Here is a 22752-nt window from a genome sequence, read left to right as displayed (position 1 = left end):
ATCAACGCAACAGTCAAAATCATCCCATACTCGATTGAGCACGTCAGATGTCACTGCACTTGCAGCTCTTCCAATGTGATTTCGGAGATCATCCAGTGTTGTTGGGAGTGGTGGCACATAAACAGAATCCTATAAAAAAGTCACATGGTGTGAGATCTGGTGATGCTGGTGATTCTTGGAACTATTGGTACCAATGACGAATGCTCAGAGCTGTTGGAGTTTCACTGCCATGATGACAGTCAGAAACTCTGTGACCCCCTCTTTCAGTTGGTATGTGATTGGTTCCTAGGCGCATCACGGTTGTAAAAATATGGCAATTATACTTAATAACTGAGGGTTTTGTATGTTTTTTGTGAAATATTTGTTTTTTTTCCTGATACTGAAAAACCAGTTGTATTTAATGGCCTTTTGACTGAAAGTTAACTATATATATATATATATATATAACTTTTTGATATGACAATCAAGATATAAATATGTGTGTGTGTGTGTACGTGGCCATGTTTGTGCATGTCACTAATGTGAGTAAACAGGAAACGGCCTGCCTATTTAAAATGCACACTCCTTAATGTTTATTGATTAAAGAGATCACATTAACTCTGGTGACACCAGCTTCCTGTCCCATAATTAAAGGACTTAAATATTCATTCTGCATTATGCAAACTCTAAGGCTCTCCTCAGCACTACATATGGGCAAGGGCAGAAGGATATACACACAGAAAGCTAACAAACCTCACTCCTCAACCTTCCATTGAGCACTGTGTTTAGATCATCTCCATTGTTACTGAAATACTGAACAGTTTGCAACAAAGAGGAGAACGAAAAAGGAGTTTTGACATAAGACGCAAGTCCGTATTTGAAACGCGCCTTAGATGATTTCAAAAGGGCTGGCTTTTAAAAGCAGCGTTCAGCCGTCTGCAGTGTAACAGCAGTGCGGCCGCAGACAGCAGACTGGGCTGATCCCACCGTTAGAAGTGACAGACCCCCATAAAGTGGTTTGTAATTGTGGTGATTCTGGAAGCAGATGAAAAGTGTCCCTGTTTTTGAGCAGCTTGACTTAATGGAAAGGCAGGGGTGCTGCTGGATACAGAGCTAAATTGAGGCAATTATTTGATGGTGAGAAAGAAAACCTCTATCTGACTCACTATCTGAGTCACATCAAGTATACGCTGAAATGTGTTGAAAATTGATTCCAAAGAGCAGAGATAACAGCTAAACAACTAAACAACTAAGCCTCCTTTTTGTTTCATCACTTTTAGAGGCTTGCTTGGCTCCAGTTGCAGTTAGCTCAATACTCTTTGATAGCGCAGATGGGCTTTACGTAGGAACTTTCAGAGACTGGAGGCAAGTTCCAACCTATGTTAACCCTTTTGAAGATGAGTGTGTTGTTGCACAATGCTACGAGCTAGCAAAGCTAGTGCTTTTTGAAGTGTATTTTTACCAGTGTAACAGTTGGGGGAAGACAAACTGCAGTGTTTACCGGGCTCCGGCGCTCACTGAAGCAGTTGGGCGCTCGCCTTTTGAAGTAAATAAATTCTGCTTATTTCTTCGTTCGCAGACACCCTCCTGCCTTGTTTGTTGCGAGGACCAACAAGTGCAGTTTACAGCGGATTTACATTTAAAAGGGGCCCCCGCATGCAGTGGAAAATAAGTGTTGATTCGGAGGAATATCAGCTGTGAAATCGATTGAGGTTGCATGGCGCTCTGGAGCACGCGGGCTGCGGCCAGCCCAGGGCCTTCTAGCCACAGCTACGGGCTACTTCAAAAGGCAATTAGTCCGATTTCACATTCCCCGGCAGCTGAATAATTTCGTGTAATTTTCAGCAGTGCTGGATAGAGGCCAAGTTTTGCTGGAAAGCGCCTAGGCCGCCTCTCCCCTCTTTTTCCCTCTCTTCTCCCCTCCCGATCCCCCCCCTCCCCCCGCCGCTCCCTCCTCGGCCCCCGTCTTTCCCCCAGTGCCTCCCCTCTCTCGCACTGGTGATAATTTGGAAATCCTGTTGAAACATGGCTGTCCTAATTACACGCGGAGCAGCACACGCTGTCGCCTTTACCCAGCCTCACTCCCACTGGGCCTAAGTCACCTGTGGCCCCTACACACACATACATTCATACACACACACTCACCGACCACACACCCCTCCTAGTGCCTCTTACTAATTTCATCTTAGTACAGTGCTGTCAGACATCTCCCCCATCTGGGCGCTTTTAATCGATTAGCTGAATGTCTCTATAATACATCAGCAGCTGCCAGGCAGAGGGGAATCAGCACTGAGACAGTTTAATTACTGTACCTGTGTACCAGCATAAAAAAAGCAAGCATCTTCACTGCCCAGCACGTTCTGCTGCCCCAGAGCCAGGGCATGCTTTCCTTCCTTTGACCCTCACTGGACTCTGCTGGACATCACCACACAGCGCAAAGCCAGAAAAGGTGAATACAGGCAGCCGAAAGCACACAAATGAAGTACACATAGACTGTGCTTGTTTCGTAGGGGTCTGTTTACGGCAGTTTTTCTGTGAGATCTATGTGAAATGACAGTAATGAAATCACCTTTCTCAGCCACGTATTTAACATTCTGCTTTAATCACTGCTATTAAGTCACACTGCTGATGCAGAGTAAGATGCAAATATTATGCAGAACGATTTGGCACTAAATCCAAAAAAAAAAAACAAAAAAAAAAAAACAATTTCCACTCATGATGCCTTTCAGTGGGTTAAACAGGCATTCCTTCCTGACAGCCAACGAAAAAGATGCTAGAGCAGTAAAATACAAAAATCTATAGAAACTCAGGCTAAACTCGATCTCTGACCGGCTCTCGCGCTTAATGCGGCTTGTGTGTGTACGGCCGAGTGTTCCACCGCCTATAAATATGCTCTTGCGTCAGATATTTCTCTGTGGCTGTGTCTGCCTAGCATAAATAATTACAAACTAAACGGCCTGAATCATTATGGGGCAGCTGCCAGTGATTGATACGTGTACAGGCTATGAGAGGGCTGGAGGAGAAAGAGAACAGACAGTCCACTTTAGAAAGTGTCTACCGAATTGATTTAACAAGTTTAATGTGTGCATCAATGTGGGACTATTACTGGTCGTAAGCCTCAGTGATGCTATTTGTTCGACTGGCAAAATACTGCTCTTTAGAATGAGTGCATTAAGTCTAAAATTGCAGAGAAAACCCTATTACAACTTTATTGCTGGTAAATTGGAACCAAACGTTGTCTGTATTTCAATTATTCTGAGTTACCCAAGAAATAAATCGATTTTGTATAGGCTCAATCACAGAGACAGTGATGAGAAACGGCTTATTACACCCTGGCAAACCAAGGCTGGTCTTTTGTTTTTCCCCTCAGCAATTTTCAAGAAATTGTCAATTAAGGACTTTCTTTCTCCTCCCTTATTGGGCTCCGGGAGCACATCGGCCCATGCTGGAGCAATCGCCAAGCATCTTGTATGGCTGGGCACCATTCTCAATGCTTGTTTGGGTTTTAAATTTTAATCTAGCCCTCCTACGCCCTGTGTGTCAACAAAAACTCACCAAGTGTGACATGGAGAATAATCATTACGTAGCTCATCTCCTGTCTGCGCTCAAGCTCCCCCAGAAAGCCTGCATGCTGCGCGCCGGCAGAGCACTGCTGAGGTCATGCGGCCTGCAACTCAAAGCCACTGTATTAAGACAGACATTTTCCCCATTCCTGCACATCTGCACCGCGAATCATAATGTGCTGAAGGAAGGACGTTTTTAGAATGGAAAGATCTCTATTTTCTGACTTGCATGTGATTGTCATGGTGTTATAGATCTTGTGAAAACAAACCTATGAAACATTCATGAGCTGAGAGAGCCAAAGCCTGCTTATAGAAATGCAATTGAATGCATAAAGCTTATGCCACATAATTGTGTCTCCAAGTCGACTTCATTAAAGCATACCAATGATGGCCTAATTGATACAGCGTTTGGCCAAAAATGTTGGCCAATATTGGCCCATGGGCTCATCAGTGTTGATGATCAAGAGGAGTAGTTTAGCTGTTTAGCTACATGAAAATACAGAGTGAACTGGTTAATATGAACACAAAATATCATCATAAAACAAAAACATGTAAAATTTATCTAAACTCCATCTTTACCATTTTTTAATTTATTTATTTTATTTCTGCTGTTTTTTTGTTTATTTTTTTTTAGTTTAGAAAGTGTGATAAATGTGTATTAAGAATTGCTGTAGACACTGTAGACTTTGTAGAGAACTACACGGGCCATCCAAAAAATAATAACAATAATAAAATCTACAGAGACACCAATTACACGTGTGTGATTTTAATTCCAAATATGCAAGCCTTAATATCAATTTCACATAAAGTGATGTTTCAATTTCAGGCATTTTAAGGAACACACAGGCACGCAGAGAATGTTGCCCAGGCCTTGTGGGACTGCGAAAGAAGCAGTCACATGAAGCAAATGGAATAAGAGAAGCCACATTACACAGAGCCTGGAGATACAGCTGCCTCACATCCAAGCAAATGCAAATTCAAACCGACCAGTACAGACAAAAAACCAACAAACCCACGGCGGAGTTTAATTAAAGGATCTGCATAATTTGAATGTTGTAAAAAAAAGAGAGAGAGAGAGAGAAAGTTCAAAATCAAAATGATGCCTTGAAGTTGATATCATTTAATGGCATCAGCTCTTTTTTTAGCTCTGTCTCCGGCAGAGAGCTGCCACGACACGCAGACGACGCAGGAAACACTGATCTCCTCTACGTTAAGACAAACGACACTCTCAGCTCCCTTAACCCCCCCCCATCCTTAAAATTAAAGCTCTCTCTGCTAAGATGCATCTCCTTCATACAGGGATGAGACGACACCCAAACAAATCAGAGAGGAAGAAAAGAGAGGCGTTATTAATCAGGGGAACATGCTCTCCCTGACCCGCTAAAAACAATGGCAATGTATGCCAGAGGATTTACCCAGCCTCTTCTTGGCACACAAAGCTTCCTTTAGCTGTAATTGGCTTGGCAGCTTAGGAACTGATAGTAAAAGGCAGGATGTGTAATACTGCTGACATTATTAACACCATGCACTTCTGTCCTCTGAGTCTAGGAGCTGCACATGGTGTACCATGACTGTGCTACAGCTGCACGCAACATAAATATAAAAGTAAAATAAATGAAAACAACATACTGTTAACAAGGTCTCCAAAATGCTAACTTAGAAAACAGAAAACATGTTTAACTTTAATATATACGCTAATGTAATGGGATTTCATTCCCAGTGATACTAGACCATTTCTGTTTGTCAGACTGTCCTGAAATGTTCACACAAAGTAAAAGGGTAAAAAAATCAATAGTTACAAAGTTTTCTTACAATATATACACTACTTTAAGAACTCTGTGTCATATCTATTGAGTGCTTTGTTTGAAGGTAGCTAAAGTGTGGTGAAATGTATAGTGTGAATGCTGTCCACTAGCAAAGCAAACCTGAAAAACATGACAGAGTAAAACAAACAAGAACACATAGTGTCATTGATGCAAATCACCAAATGTTGTTAGAATGCAAATAGTGCCCTGATGTGCATTTTCAGCCTGCTAAATGTGAGTGAGTGTGAGTGAGTGAGTTAGACTAGGTCCATGAGGTGCTTGGCATTTAAAAATGACAAAATTATAAACTGTAAGCAGAGCAAACGTAGTAATGTCTATGTATCAAATTGAAAATTAGTTAAACTAGTTTAATGAAACTATTTAATTAAACTAATTCATTAAACTAGTTTAGTTTGGTCTCCAACTAGGCTAACAGACTGGGGTTATCTTTGTCTACGAAACAGTTCCACAATAACAGCGTAATTACATTGTGCTTGGCAGCTGGAGCCTTTTCAGCAGTCTCTAACCTGTTTCAACAAGAAAGTGTTCATACTGTACGTTATTGTAATATTGAACCAAGGCAAGGAGCGGTTATTCAATAGTCTATTTTCAAAGACGAAAGAGTGTCCTCTGAGTCTCTTAAACTAAAGTATCTCACATCCAACTGTGGCCAAGTCTCTCGTCAAATCTATATTTCATTAACAGTTTAGAGAGGACTCTGGAATTCCAGTTAATTGTGTCGATTTTCACTGGCTCCTGTCTTATTATCTCTCATAGAAAATGTGAAAAATTCTACAATAAGATTGGACTGGAAACTATAAATGAATCTTGGGTCATAGGGGATGATAAAGCATAAATGAAGTAATTTTCTCTGAGGTGCTGTCCAACCGAGATTTTCAGGGCGAGGACGGTGCGACAAGGAGAAATCCGTGTTATTTCTAATTACTTAAAACAAGCAACACATTCCATCAAACGCAGCTTGCAATTCAGCCGGCGACAGACTCCTATCAAGAAGCTACTTGTGGCAAGAGCTTTGGCAACCAAAAACAATGAATTTCATGTATTATTCATGCGTACATATACATTCTCATTAGCCGCGGCCACCATGTGAAGGCAGATAGCGTGATTGAGTGGGGGCTGGGGGAGAGGCTGAGGCGCTGTCGGAGGCCTTGGGCTATCTGCTGATTGACTGGGCTTTGGTCCCAGTGTTGCTGACCGCCAGCCTCAGAGATGGACACACAGCAGACAGCAGAGGCACCCCCACAAGCCTGCAGCTGGGCACCATGTTTGGACTCGGCTAGCATCCTATGCTGCGTTAGATCGCCACCAGAGCTGTTATGCATGACCCAAGAGGGTCAAGCGGCAACATTTCACCTTCCTCATGTCCTGCATGTGGCCTGCCCCAGTGTCAAAACAATCAACACCTCAACAGGCGGGTAATGCAGGGAGGAGAGAGAAAAAAATCCCCCACACTAGCCAGCGTTATCAAACTAGCTTATTATAGATATTAATGAATAAAACGGGTGACCGAAAACTGTTAGTCATGCGTTGAGATAGCAATAGCTAAACGCTTCACGCATGAATCGCTCAGTTTTTGAGCGGGTGCTGGCGCGTCTCGACCCTGCCGCTCTCGCCCTGCACCCGGGCTGCCACTAAATGCTAAAAATCCATTGGTTTCGATATGAAGCCCTTTTGTGACAGCAAGCAAACGGGCTGATTAAGCCAAGCGGGGGCTACTGAGGGGCAGAAAATGGTGTGATTAAATTGGATGATTAGGGGAGTCATTTGTGTCCTGCAAGGGGGAGGAACAGTGGCAAACACGGATGAGGGCAGCTGCCTCCGTGACCTTCCTCTCAAATCTTAACAGCTCACGCACTTCACTGAGCCCTCACGCTGCCCGCTGCAGAGTGTTAGCATTAGCGTTAACGTTTCAACGGCATAAATCAGTGCTCGGTTCACAGGGGCTAAAGCACATAGCTTTAAAGGACACAGAACTTAGTGAAGATGGAGAGACTCCTCTCATGTCGCATTAGCCTGTAAACACATGAAATAATACAGCCGTCGTGACATTTTAAAAGCAGGATATCAAAGAAATATTTTTGACATTTTGATTCATGCAATGTTATAAAGCATCAAGACAACTTGGTTTAATTATAAAACATATTACTGCTGCTTAAGTCAAGCCAATTAAATTTGATTGGATACTTTCTTTATTCAACAAGCTCTTTTCATGTCATTCTAATTTACTGTCAAAGCAGCCTGAATATTGGAAACTAAATTATTTACTACAGCCCATAAGCCAATAATGCTCCATTTGTCTCATACTGAGAGGGACTGGACTAACAAGATTATTAAGGACATTACTTGTAATAGTGGATGCCCTTCACTTTATTTGAGGCTCATGCTGTGCTTTCAGACGCTGCACTTCAAAAGAGCGCCACTCTATCCTGAGAGCAAGTCTGTCAGCCAGCCAAGTCCGCCAAGCTATGACGCGCATACAGGTACAATTGCATGCCACTGGAATACAATCAGGTTTAAAGGCATATGAAAAATGTCTGTAATCAGAAGAAATACAACTATGATCTGACAATGATTCCTTTTACCCTGTTTTCATGAGCAATGAGCAAAGTGCAGCATTTGTAACTCAACTGCTCTGCAGTTTGGCTCGTTGGCTCCCTTTCTGTATGGCTTCTCTTTAGTACAGTGTGAAGTAAAGGCATGGTGATTTGTAATACTTTGTGCAGATATTAGCCACAGCTGACTACAGGTTCAGTCACAGAGCTGGAAACACTTCCATATTCATTTCAACTGTCTCCCTGATTTATTTCTCCATTATTGGACCATTTGCAAAAGGACTAATTACCCCCAGCCAGGCTGCAGGAGGTATAGAGCTGACATCCATATAGCACGAGTCTAACAGGCCAATGAGAATAAAAGCATTTAGCCATATATCATCATAGAGCACTTCGATTTGGTGAGGAACAATGATCATTTTCTTCTGCTGGCAGAAGTTTTGCACTGCTTCTGCTGAGAAAATGCAGGCCTTGCTAGAGATAAATACACACAAAGACTCACGCGCAAACACACAGCGGTGTGCACAACACACACCCCAGGACCCACAAACACACTCACAAACAAGGCTATTGGGAAACTGAAGGCACCCTGGAGGGCTGTCTCACACAGCTACTGCCAACACTGGCTTTGTTGTCTCCATTCGGAAGAGAAATAGGCCATTAAAAGCGTAGTCGCACACAAGTGCTCTACGCAGTCGCCTCGCGATTAAGACTCAACCAGATAGCTGGGTTTGTGCGTCCCAAAGAAAATCTTGCACAATGAAAAGGTCTAATTTAATAAGAAAATTACAGGCTTTTTTCTGCCATACCACAGTGGTACATCCCTGTTTCTCTATTTAATGGCAATCTATTCATGAGCAAAGTATGTACACTGTTCACTGTTATTAAAACACATTGTTCGACAACAATGCTTCCTCAAGCTGTTTCTGCCAGCTGAAAAAAAGAGGGAGAAGGTGTACAAGTAATTGTTTCCATGGCAATTACTACTTTCTTTGGTGTGCATTGGAAAATAAAGAAAATAACACAAACATGCCCACAGCCTCCTCACAGCCAAAAGCAATTTCCTCTTCTAAATTTAGTTATGCAAAGCCTATGGGCATCATCAGCATTTAGTAATTAGTTTTATAATTACTGCTGTTTTGCTCACTGTCATTCAATTTTTCTTACACCACGACTGGGGACTGGAACATCTCACACTCACAGCTGGGCAAATTACAATCCATTTATACAGTGAGAAATATCAGGGAGGCTATTTATTTATTTATTTATTTTACCCAAGATGCTCTGCTTCGCATGGTGCAGCACCTTTGAGCTTGCCATTTTCCAGGTCCAGGACACAGGAATAAAAAAAGCTCTTTCAGTGTTGTGAGAGTCCATTGTGATGTAAAACGCCATTAATTCCCTCATTACCATTAACAATGAGTGTAGCACAGTGGGCACCCGGAGAGAGCACTTTAATCAATGCCCTACTCACTGCCAACCTGCTCCACCAAAGGAGTGCAACCAGGACTAAAGAGTGACTGGTCCATCACTTTATCCACTGGTCAAAAGCTTTAATGAGCTCGCCCTGTTGACTGTATTTGATATGTTGATATGCTGTTAAATTGGAGAGGCCGACGGCTGTGCTCAGGTGGGAACCGGTCCCGCTCACTGTAAACATGTAAGCAGCAGTGCGTGCACGCATGCGTAGAGCTAAATGCCGAGCGGGAGGTCCAGGGGACATTAGAAGACTTAATGAGTGGGAGAGGGGCATGGGGGGAGGAGAGCGAAAGAAGGTCTGATGTTGCTTCAAGGTCCCTTTGGAGTTTATTGATGAAATTATGCTAATTGGGACAAGTACATGAACGCCTGGCACCAGTTCCATCCCTTCAGCCCTGGTAATGTGTGGGGAACAAAAAAAGAAAGACTGAAAATTTTATGAGTGACAAAACTGTAAAGAGAATTCATTGCTTTGGATATTATACAAAAGTTTCAGGCCTTCTTAATGATATTGTCTGAAAGATGACAAAGAGGAGGCACAAAGAAAAGAGCAAACTGTGAAATGTTCAGTAGGCTTTTCTTTTTATAATAAACAAAGCAGCTGTAAAACAGGAGGCTTTTGGATCTCCAACCGGATGACATATCTATGCAGCGCTGCAATCACTCTAGATCAAACGCTGACAACCAACGAGCATACAAAGACCTCCAGTGCTCTAATAAAGACAGTGCTGCTGAATCTCAGGTATTAATCCCAGGCAGGTGGCTCTTTCCATCAATCTGGTCCAATGACACTCCCATGCTGCTGAAAACATTAGATGTCTTGATGAACAAATTTCCAGCAGAATTTCCAGGAGAACATAGCTGATCTATTCATGGTCTGCTCACAACTTAGTTTTTATCATACTATCTAAATTTAGAGTGCAACAATAATTTGGAATAATATTTCTTTTGTATGGTCACAATGTTAGAATCAGTCAAATGAACTTTTTTGTCCCCTGTAGTCAAGCTAATGTTAGCATGGTGGGAAATGCATGTTTTTGTTTCCAACCTACTTAGCTACAGGAACATAATTCAGTTCTGTATTTTTTTTTAGGTTTTATTTTGTCTGTAGGTATTTTAAACTGAAAATGTAATGCAGGTGCCAGCTTTCCTAAAGCTTTCCTCTCACTAAATAAAACTCATGCACATCTAGTTTGAATGAAATACAGATATTTAGACTGGCAGGCTGGCTAATGTTTGCTTCCTAGTATTTGCTCATGTTTTAAGCGCCGGTCAAATCACTGTTGTAGCAGCTACTGGCAGAAGTGAGCTGACCTGTGCTGGAGGAGCAGCATCTAGGAGGCATCTGGAGGAGCAGCATCTGCAAACATCTAGGCAGACTAGGCTTTAATTACAGAATGTCTCCAAACAAAGAAAAACTTTTGGGTGATTTTACTAAAATAAGGTGTTGTACCCATGAAGGGGATAATAAAAGACATAAGTGTTGCGTTTCACCCCTGCCATTAAAAAAAACAAAAAAAAAACCAGCAAAAAACATGTTCTGGATATTGTCAGGCATATGCAGTCAACTTTTTATAGCAGTATTTCCCAACCTGATTTACAAAGCCTCTCAGATAATCCACATAACACATAATCATATCATAACACATATGGGTGAAGAAAAAAAAAAAACAGGACCTAGATCTATTTCAAGTTCTTCATAGACTTCACAGTCCAAATAGTATTTAATGTTTATGAAATTTTACCACGTTTCCTACACATTTCTGTAGAAATATATGCAAATAGTCTTTGGCCCAGTATGAAATGTATTCAGTCACACATGAATTCTTCTGAAATAATTTAACTGACTATAAATGAACTCCTAGTCAATCACCAACAATCAGATGCATGACAGCACTGGTAGTTTTGAAGGGTCTACCACCTGGCCTGAAAAAAATCTAGAGAAAACACTGAGGTACTCTAAACTTTGCACTCTACTTGCATTACAATTTCTCATTATGTTGAATACAATTTTTGCCGGTGTTCTGCTCTTGTTCAACCTTGCAACAGTTTGTGCCAAAGGCAATAGTGTGCAGAACATTGATAGATCAATTACAGCGCAGAAGACAGAATTCTGAAACTGCCCGAATTTACAGTACAGAAGACTGACCATTTACTTTACTATTGAGCATTGCTTCAAACTGAACACAGCAATTCAACATAACCATCCTCTTTTTCAGTTTTTAACCTCTAATGTCCATTGCAAAATATGATGGAAGTTCTACTCTGAGTCCACACGTGTCATGCCCTTCTCTACTGTAATAGAAAAGGACGATGGCAGAATTCATGTACTTTGTTCCTTGTCTGCCTATAGGCTTGAGACATGTGAATGGCAGCGCCAGCAGCGTATAGTTTTTGGAGTGTTTGTGTGAGTGTGAGTGTATGTGCCTGGTGAAGTGTGGCATTTTGGTGACTGCTCTCTGCTCTGCATGCATGAATAATGAATGCACAGGTGGTGGAGGGGGTCAGGAGGCCCGCGCCAGCCTCCAAACAACAGAAAGGTCATGCTTGTTTGTGCAGTGTCCTTCAACAGATGTGAAACGCCTCTGACAGAGACTAGCAAATTTCGGTTAAAATGCTCAGGAAAAAAAAAAATTAGTTGATGGGTCAATTACGGTAAAGGTCAACAGGCGCGGAGAGGAGAGGCAGCTCACTCGTAGGAGTTATGATAATAAATCAACTCTTGAGAAGTGGAGGTCAAATTCTTTTAGTTCGGATGCCAGTAATATCAGGAGCTTTTATTACCGATAAGCGCTCACAATCTGTGCTTTGTCACCTTTGTTTTGTATTCAAGAGAAGAGGGCTTTCATCTGAATGATGTTTGGCGACTCTGGAAGCCATCACCACAGTACAAATGCCAGCTCCTACCTGTGGTTTATTCGTATATAAATGAGAATAAGAAAAAAGAATGTTGATTTTTCTTTAAGCAAAGAGCCGTTCCTGGAGAGCAGGGAAATCTGCCAAACGCAGCTGCGCTGAGATTTCCCTAAAGGTTACAATCATCAGTTATTAGGTAGAAATGCCTTACAAGAAGTCAGCTCGGGTTTTTTTCCTCAGCGAATCTGGTGTAATAACAGTCGCAGGGCCCGCCACCACAGCTCCGCATGTAAAGTCACAGGCAAATTGATTGAAGGACTGGACTGCCAAATGAACTGGGGACTTCCATGCATCAGAAACAATATTATTTTCCTCCGGCTCACCTTGACTCATGTGCGCCAACAATCCAGAGGAGAAATGGGCCTTGCCCTCTAAGCCGCTCCACCTGATGCAATAATGCACCATATGCTTGTATTAGCATTCCCCACGTTCCCGCCTCTCTGACAGCTGCACGCCGATCAAAACGTGCCGGGCTCTTTTATCCTATCCTAAAACAATCCAGCGGGAGCTGGACAGGGAAAGCTCCGCACCGCTTTAGGTCAAGGCCATCGAGCTGCTCCGATTGGAGAATAAACACAGATTCATGGGCTTGGAGGGACCGTCGGTGGGCCGAGTATCCATTAACTTCAGTGACGCAGAGCAACACAACGGGAATCGATAGTAGGCTCTGTTCGAAATGTAGTGCAAATAAAATGGGCCCAGCTCCTGATTCAATTTAAAGTGCTGCTGTCAATGAGACGGAAGGACACAAAGCCAGTCTGATTGTCCCACTGTTTTAAAACTAACCTTGCTGAGGACTCATTAAATAATATACAATGTAATTAATACACTCCTCCACCTTGTAGCACTTTCCCTCTCTGAAGGTTTTCCCGTCATGAATTGGCTGGTGCATTCTACACCAAATTATTCTGTATATACATTTACTCATTAAAATGCATGCTGCTCTTCAAAGCGAGACGACAATGATGCCATCTGTTGTGTGCTGGCCAGAATACACAGAACGCAGTCCCCTAAAATGCCTGCAATTTATCCAGTCCCCATGGCCATTCATAGCACTACAGCCATTCCAAATCTACAGCAACTGACTGATTCTCATTTGCGCAGTAAGCCAGAAACAAATATGGTACACTGAAATATATTAAACTTAGTCAAACTCTTTGAGAAATTATGTGTGACTAGCTTCAGCTGTTCTTGCTTCCCAAATATGACTCCACAGACAAGTTCATGGACTACATGGAAAAACAGAATTTCTGTCTAATAGCACTGAATACAACAACATTACACATTCTTTTTACAAATTTTCTTTAAACGTCCCCACATCTTGTATCACCTATCAATTAGCATTAGTTGATTAACCAGGCCCATTACACACACAGTCGTTAATGTGCAACAAAGAATCCATAGTTACTGTTAAATCTATAGACTGTTTTAGTGTAGTACTATTCTCAACTAATTAGCTTTCCACGAGGCATGACAAACAGTCGTTTCCATTTCTACACTACTGAAGTCTTTTACTGATCTATATATACAGAAAATTATAATCTGAGACTGGACTTAGTGATGAGCAGGTTTTTTAACATTCTTCTATTTTTATGGTGGCTATGAATTAAAATAATAATGGGTTACAGAAAGTCTCTATCTTAAGAGCAGCTATGCAATCATTTCAATAGTAAATTTCAAAACAAGAAAAAAACAGTTCAGTGCTGCAGATGGTCTCTAACCTTTAACTGAGGTGTTGGGTGGTGGTCCTTCAATGCGCAGGTTCCATGGTGGGTCCCCCTGGTTCGCGAAGTCCCTCATCTTCAGGTAGCTGATGGTGAGCCGGATGATGGAGGCTTTGTCCAGCTGGCTAGTGATGGCACCCGGGAGTGGCAGCATCTTGGCCAGCTCATAGAACTCAAAGTTCTCCTTCCCCCGCCGCGAGCGTGCTGCATCACGAGACTTCTCCTTCCTCAGAGCCTGCAACCTGAGCACAAGAAGAGCAGAGCTTAGCAAGGCTAGCAGAATAAAGGCTATAACCAGTGAAGCACACCACACAAACTTATTAAGAATTGCTTCTGTACATGCTGGACAAAAAAACCTGTTTTATTGAAAACTGACTTCTGCATGCTTTTTTTTAATGAAAGAGTTTGGTACAGTATAAAAACATTGGTTAAGTTTCAAAACATATCGTTCACTGTTTTAGTGATGTCACAAAATCAATGAATTCACAAACATTCTCCTACTCAGCTGAAAGCAGTTTAGCTCCACCCCTTCATGCTGAAGTTACATGGAGTGTTTCAGACTGTGTTTTACACCAGGCACAACACAGGACAACCAATCAGAACAGCAATCATCTTTGTATATAATTTTAAAGGCATAGTAACAAAAACAGCGTGTTTAGTTCTGAGAGATAAAGAGAGGGTAAAATTGGGGCTTATAGGTTCAGTTTGTCTGCTAAATAGCCTTTTTTGAATATGCCATAAATAGTTTTTAAACACACTGCACGATCGTCTTGTACTGTGTACTGTCATTCATGGCAAGCCAGTCCATTGCAGACTGTATGTAGGTGAACTGAATATCTGTACTGGACTGTCTTTCTCATCGACTGTTCATAGTATTAAACACACCTCTCTATGCCCATCACCCTCAGTATAAGCAGCAGAGGTGTCATGGTGCAGGGCTATAGAGCTCTAAAGTTGCACTCGCACTGACTTTGTTCTGGTCCAGAGGGAGACCTCAGCTCAATTGTTTCAGTCATTGGAATCCAGAAGTGGGTCGAACTTGTGATTAGCTCAGGCCTCAGGTCCCTCGAGATAGCTCAGTGAATGACTTTCAGATTGCTGCTTTTTACCAGAGACCAGAGCGGCAGGCCAGCGATCTTCTCCCCCTGTGGAAGAATTTAGCAGAGAAAGAGACCGGTGCAGAATACTGCACTGACCTGACTACGCTCGCTCACAGGTTTAGCCTTGATATCAGACTGCAAACATGCAGCATTCTAACAAGAACATGAAACAAGTGCTTTGTAGTGCTATCGCTACTACCACAACACACGCCTCAAGGTTTATTTGAAGATCTCGGACGAGGACTGTAATCTCCCACAATTTAGTGAGCATTCCTTTAAGTTCATTGAACATTTCTTTCTCAAAATAACCCTCCATTTATTAAAACACTATGCTTCAAGTTATTTTCAGTGTCGTCACCTTGTCTGAAAGCTAGCTAAATCATGCTTTTATGAGACGCTTGCTCTGAAAGAAAAAAAAAACAAAACAACAAAAAAACCCTGTGGAGAAATATATCTCTATCATCTGAGCCAAGAGTTTTTTATTTGAAAGGCACATAAATTCCAGGCATTTAAAGAGACGCTGCACTAATAATGTAATGTACAGGCTGCAGATTTTTGTTTAGAGATTTGTAAGACTCTGCTCCGAGCACAGAGTTTCCTGATTTATGTGATTTTCAATCAAACAACTCAGAATAGCCGGTTTTACACTTTCAAAACGCAACTGCCCACTTTCAGTGGCGTTCATCATCTCCAGCCATTCTGAATTAAGTCTGCAATAAATCAGCCCGGATCCCCAGCATTCCCCACTGCCCGACACTTAGATTAATTTTTTACCACCGCAAATGCAAAATTGGGTAGAGCAAATGGCGAACAAGGGGTGGGGTGAGGTGGGGTGGTGGGCTAAGGGAAGAGAATGTACACCAAGATGAAAAATGACTGTTCGTGGAGAAAAATCATCTGATATTGTTTGTATTCTTATCTGTAATCTCAGTAACTAACAAAAGGCAACACAAAATGGAGCTGAAATGGAACTCACTCACCAAATATAAACACACACCAGGGCACACTGTCTCTGTTGGAGGCTACACTCTATATTGAGTATGCAAATAAAGTCCTCAGAAGCAGCCTTGAATTCTCTGGCTCTTCTTTGCCCTTTGGCCATTCATTCGCAATGTATGCAATTTCCAGTGAAAACTCAGCAAGCAACGATGTCTGCACCTGATGCTGACGACTCCCTGTGCCTGCTTAACTTCATACTTGCAGTCGTCAACATCAATTTCTGTTAGTTTTCATAAGCATCTAAAAAGCATAATAGGATGATTTTACTAGCAAATATAGACACACACCATGCCCTTACATCCTATTGGCAGATTGCTATTCTCTATCTTCCGGACTGCTCTGGCACAAGAAGAAAAACACCATTTGATGGTCTGCTGCTCAGACAATATATAAAGCTAGTTGTAATGGTTGTTTGGAGGCAAAGTGCAACAGAGCAGCAGAATTTCATTTGTTCCGCAAACTTGGAAAGCATTATGTTGGCCTGCCAAATATTTCTTGAAGCGTCGAGGTTATGTGACCTTCACCCTAGCGACATATTTGTCACGTTCTACAAGAGTAAATGCAACAAACATGAAATGAAATCCTGGCAATATTCACACTCTGCTTGACGATGACTTTTTAAGTACCTTTCAGAGGAAAAGGATGAGGCAGCGTTGAACTGTGGGTGTGTTGCTGGTCTGGGGTTAGGACACAATACTGGAGTGATTCAAATAGAGTGGCCAGCTCAGTCTCAACTCATGGTCATCATACTTGAATAGGCAAGTGTGCAGTGAGTTTGAGAAACACTAGAACACCGCTTGGTAATGTGAATATGTTCTTCAGACAAGCAATCTGATCTGCTACAGGTGGGTACTGAGTGAAACTGCTCAAGAGTGTCATATTCATGGAGCAAAAAAAAAAAAAAGAAAAAGAAAGAAAGAAAAACATGTCTACTCTCAGGTTATATGAAATGAATTCTTAACTGTTACATACTGTATATTGCAGCCAATAGTGAATAAAACAAAAAATAATATATGGAAATATTCACTATAAAGAAAAATGGTCATCTAAAAAAGGACAAACTGTAGACACACTTGCTGTGTACAGTACTGTGTAAAACTCTTCACTTATTTAATTTCCCTGTCAAACAGTCATTAAAAACATGTTAATGGCTGGTTAGACATAAGGAAGAGCCAAGGGAAGTTTTACATATTTCACATTACAGTATTCCATATTCTTTGCATAAGGAAGAGGAACGTTCAAGGAAAGTAGGTGAGAAAACATGAGCTTCCAAGTACGGAGTTTTGTTGCTTTTCTTAGATCAGTGAACTGACCACCCCATAGCCCAGACCTCAATATCACTGAATTTGTTCAAGGTTAAATGGAATGCAAGAAGCAGAAAATGCAACCAACTTCTAAAACTGAACTTTGGATGTGTAGATTTCTTTGAAACACATGTAAGTCTCTTACAAGGAAAACAAACTGTAATAAAAGCAAAGACTGGACACACTAAATACTGAAAAAAAATATATATAAAATTTAATACCAGATTTTTTTGTGTGATTTTTATTTAAATATGTGTTATCTCCTTTTATTACTGATGCAGAAGTGAATCCTTAATGGCTCTTTTTGACTGAAAATAAATAAATCAAGGGTCTTTTGCACAGCATTGGCTGTTACAATTCAGTGATCATCATTTATCTAAAGTCAACACCCAAAACAACAAAGAAGATGTGTTTAAAATGCAACATCATCTTTCATCATAAACAGAAAGGGGAATGTTTAGTGTCAGATGCATGTCTCGATCTGCAGCACAGAAAAATTCCTGAAGGGAGGAAATTAAGAATGGTACAATCTTCCAGATGGCTTTTATTAAGAAAAAAAAACTTGCTATTTCCTTTTGTTCCAAGCAGAAAGATTTGGTCAATCAAATAAGACACAGTTCAGTATCTCACGAACATCATTTGATTAAATATCAAAGAACACTGAACACTGTGCCAGCAGGATGTCTCCACATGCGTTACGTAAACAGCTAATATTTGAGTGCTACACCTTGCACACAAGCATATTGCCCTATTTACCAAATTAGCTAATCACCCCCGTGCATTCCAACTCCAAGGACATGAAAAAGGGGGGAAAAAATCAAGCGGCTGAAAGTTGTGCAAATGATCATTCAAGATTGCTGTAATTGCCTTCATCAGTGTCGAAAAAGCAGCCAGACAAGAAATGTCACTTTAGATTATCTTCCTGCCTCCTGAAGCAATAGATGACACCAATGATCAGAGACTAAATGCCAAAACCAATCAATTCCTTTTGTGCCTCTTCTCCTTGCCAAAGTAAAAAAAAGGCCATAGTCTAGGTTCTTCTCCTAATTAAACTAAATGTTATCTCTATGGTAACCTCATTAATATTCTCATCGACTTAGCTACACATATGTCAGGCAAGTGGTCATCACTGGGCAGAATGATTATGGAACAAATATTGACAAGAATGTCCTGAAAAAGAATGAAGTGCAGAAGAATGTTCGCTTTTCCTGTGAAAAATCATTGTGATTAAAGTGTTTTAGAATGGGTTGCTTTCTGGGATACAAACAGTGTCTTTCAGTCCAGAATTTCCTCAAAATAAAGAAACAATTAGAGTTTATTAAAGTCAAATGTCCTGAACTTTATTCAAACTCACTGAAATCACAGATGGGTCAAACTGCATCTTTGGTTGGGTGACAGCTACAACAATGCTACTGTATGGTAAACAGCTGCCACATCAAAAAAAAAAAAGTCTAAACCATACTGTAAGCATAGCCAGTGGCTATGTTTCAGACTGCCCTCGCGGCATATTGAATCAAGAACAAACAGTGCTCAGATGTACACTGTTAAAAAGGAAGGTTACTTCTCCAGAGGTGCACTAATTCCCTTCAAGGTCTGTGTGTACTTCTCTATCAATCAGTAAAGTGGATCTGGTATACTGTGGATGTCCATTGGCCTCATTAGATCTGTCATTCGGATGCACGTCCGCCGTGACTTTGATGTCCTGGGAGTTGTGTGTAGGTGGGTGTGTGTAGTGTACCCTGACAGAAGCTTGTACAGGAGATCTATAGCACTCTAATCTCCACAAATCAACACCAGGCAAACCTTAAAATTATTAGCCAGTAGCTACACTTAGCAAGTGAGAATGAGGGCTAGACTGTTCACGCTATATACCTTCACTAATATATAATCAGAGACGGCACTGATCTGACAGCAGTAGAAAAGGCTGTCAGGATCTGACATCAGAGTGGAAAGAAATTATGAATCTGATCCAATCCTGTAACAAATCTGATCCTAAAATAGGACTGTGGGATTTGATGTTGTTAGCTGAGTATTTCTTCCTGTGGAGTAGTAGAGTGGTTGAGTAGTTTCAACATAATAGCCTACTTTTAGATCCTAAAGTGAGCGGCTTTAAAAATGGCTGCTTTAAAGCTTAGTTGTTTATAAAGAAGAAATACTACAATGCTATTGGTATCAGTCAAGAAAAAGTGGTACTTAATAGAAAACTGAGGATACATTTAAATGAAACTCTACTTATGTTTATGTCACAAATCTTGATTTTAGAGGGCCCATATCATGGACAACAACAAAAAAATGGAAATGTTGAAAACACATTTCACTCCCCAGTTCATACAGTCACATAAAATAAGTCTTAAAGGCACAGTAAGAAAAATAACCTGTTTAATTCTAAGGGATGAAGAGTCATGTTTAAAAAAACTTGCATTATTACTTGTATTAATTAATAATTAATTAATTAATAATTTCTTGAAAACTTAATTCTCAGTTTACAGACTCTTCAAAAACTCATTGTTTTGGAATTGAAAGATAGACTTTGTTCAACGTTAACTACATTTGTCTGTTTATGTATAAGACTGACCATCTTTGTGTAAAGTTCAAGCCACGGGACATCAACTCTGGTGTTCTGTGATCTTGACTTTGCTTTAATTTAGCACAGTAAAGGCAATAAGCTAAGTGGAATGCTGGGAATGTCAGCATTAGTATGTGTACCTTCTTTTAAAACAATGGTTCCAAACTTTTGGATGTGAAGCATCCAATGTGCGATGGCCTTTAAAAGCCAAAAGCCTTTAAAAGTTTGTAAGTAGAAGAGAAATCTGAATTTGATGAAAAGTTATGTGTATAGTCTGGTTTTATGGGTAAAACAATCATGCCATACGTTTGTCATATTTTGACACTGTAACAAAAAAAAACTGAATATAAAAGCGGTTCATTACTTAAATATGTAATGAATAACTTGCTAACTACCTAATTACATTTAAATACAACAATAGACTTCTAAAAGTTATGCCTAAGCAGTAAAACAGACGTTTACATGCTTTGGCTGAAAGTAATTGTGTCAGTGTGAGCTTTCAGACTGAACGTAAGTGGAGGCATATCCAGTTCCATACTAACTCATGTTCCCGCAAGAAGAATAGATCCATATGAATGGGTCATTCCTTTCCTTTTCTTATGTTTAAATACACTCCCCTCTATATGAAGGGAAGAAAACAATGAGTGCAGACTCTGTGCTGCTGCATTCATGTTGTTGTTCTACCTCTCGCTGTGGGGTTGAGGCTATTAAAAGCAATACCTGCTGAAGCACAATGGGGGTAAAATAAAGACGAAGGGAGGGAGGAGAACAGAGAGCCTTAATCAGCCTGCCTGTGGTACGTATTGATTATGACTACAATCATGAGGTCAATTTGAAAAATAATACCAACAAATTATGCAGAAGCCCTGTTGGAGGTGAATAATCCTTCTTTTTCCCCTGAAACACATCCCTCATTCTCCCCCTCTCTCTGTCTCTCTCTCTCTCTTTCTCTCTCTGCAGCAGTGGCCTTGTAAGCTCTACTGAAGGCTCTCCAGAAGGCCACATTGGGAGTAAATTGTCCTCTTGTCTTCCCCAATAGCTTAGAGTGGCATATACTCTCCAATAGCTCTGAATACAATTTACTGAATACTTACACATACCAGCCTCTCCTGGCTGAAAGCAATTTTGTGTCTCTTTTGTTTTGCTGAAGAGGTTGCAAAAATAAGAAGCGAACATAGCGGCAGGTCTGAAAAGGTGTCTGGAATAAACGTTACAACATTTTTACACCCACATTGAAACAGATTTCTAGAGTTCATGACAAACGACAAACAATCTCTTACTAGCTGAAATGCAAAACATAAACCACAAGCCTCCATCCTTCTACAAAATCAAGAGCTCGCCATGAGATCTTCCTTCTATCAACTTTCAGTTTATCATTAGATTTAACCAAAGGAATATTATTACACATACGAGCTTAAAATTAGGCTGCACTCAGGCTGCAGGTGAAAGTGTCAGCCCAAATCTGATTATTTATCGGGCCGTTCATATTTTCTTTTGTATGTGGCCTGTATCTGACATAAGTCTGAATAGATCCTGCTCCTGTTCAAAACTACAACACTCCACCTCATCCATCAAACACACTTGCACTCTATCTTTCATTATGAGCAATAGACTTCTTTCAGTCTATTTCAGTCTCTGATGTCACACTGCAACAACAGCCAAATGACTGCGCTGAACAAAATGTACAGAAAAGAATAAAATGGTGAAACTGTGCCTATTTTAATTGTGGAAGTCAAACTGACAAAGGAGCTTAGTTTCTTTAGCTTGCCTGCGGTAGAAAATAATGCTAGCTTAAATTCAGCATCAAATGGCTCTATACAAGTTACAATATGAAGAGAACTGACCTGTATGAATCTCTTTTGATTCTTTTTTTTCTCTAATTATCTTGAAATAAACCTGATTTTTGTAGAGCTGTTATATTGACATCTTTCTGTTTATTTGACAGTGGCATGCTTATTAGTTTACATGGTTGCACTTGTCTTCCTCATCCTCCACAATGAACAACGCTGAAGTGTAATCACAGTAACATGCATTTTGCTGATGTCGCTAAGTTTGACATAAAGGTCGCATGAATTCCGATCTGACTGTTTGGACAGAGATATATCGGATATGTATCGGATATCAATATCACATACAGTCCTGTGCGAAAGTCTTAGGCACCCAAGACACCTTTTTTAAAAATCTATTCTAGTATGTGTTTATTTGCTGAGAAAAGTGTTAATATTTTAAAATAAACAAAATTTATAGATTAATTAATAATGTTATGTTTTCAAACCTCTCCTCGAGGAAGCCCAGTATTTTATGTAGTTAAAAAGCAACTCCTGGTTTGACCAATCAGTGCTTCATCAAACTGTGCTCATGATGTAACTGATGATATTAGCAAGTCTTTAAGGTTGTGAAGGTGTCAAGGAAAAATATAGACCCAAGACATTCTTGTTACTTTTTATTGTTTTTATGTTTATTTGAATTATGAATAGGACTTTATTCTAATGTATATTGTGATAAAATCACTGCTGAGGTAAATTGTTTAAAAATTTGCTTAGATGCCTAAAACTTTTGCACAGTACTTTATATAAGGCTACATTCAGACTGTAGGTAAAAGTGGCCTAAATCCACTCTTTCTCTTCATATTTCACACAGATTTGTCTCATGTGACAGTGTGAACAGCAAAAAACACAATGAATCTGTCAGTTTTAATCGAGGTTTGAGACACTTTCATATGTGGTATTGAAATCCGATACATA

General features: G+C 40.5%; 1 protein-coding gene across 4 annotated transcripts in view; it reads right to left on the bottom strand.

Moving 5' to 3' along the window:
• Nucleotides 1-22752, bottom strand: part of LOC108428651 (neuronal PAS domain-containing protein 3) — a 282989-nt gene that overhangs the window by 170095 nt on the left and 90142 nt on the right. For all 4 annotated transcript variants that reach the window (XM_017699797.2, XM_017699798.2, XM_037542027.1 and 1 more), the window contains one exon: nt 14037-14281. In XM_017699797.2, the coding sequence (XP_017555286.1) occupies nt 14037-14281 (245 nt within the window). The remainder of the gene's footprint in view (nt 1-14036; nt 14282-22752) is intronic.

Source organism: Pygocentrus nattereri, chromosome 10 (genome assembly GCF_015220715.1).
Source record: "Pygocentrus nattereri isolate fPygNat1 chromosome 10, fPygNat1.pri, whole genome shotgun sequence".
Taxonomy (NCBI): domain Eukaryota; kingdom Metazoa; phylum Chordata; class Actinopteri; order Characiformes; family Serrasalmidae; genus Pygocentrus; species Pygocentrus nattereri.
Note: the sequence above shows the minus strand (reverse complement) of the source record. Positions and strands in the feature narration are given on the sequence as shown.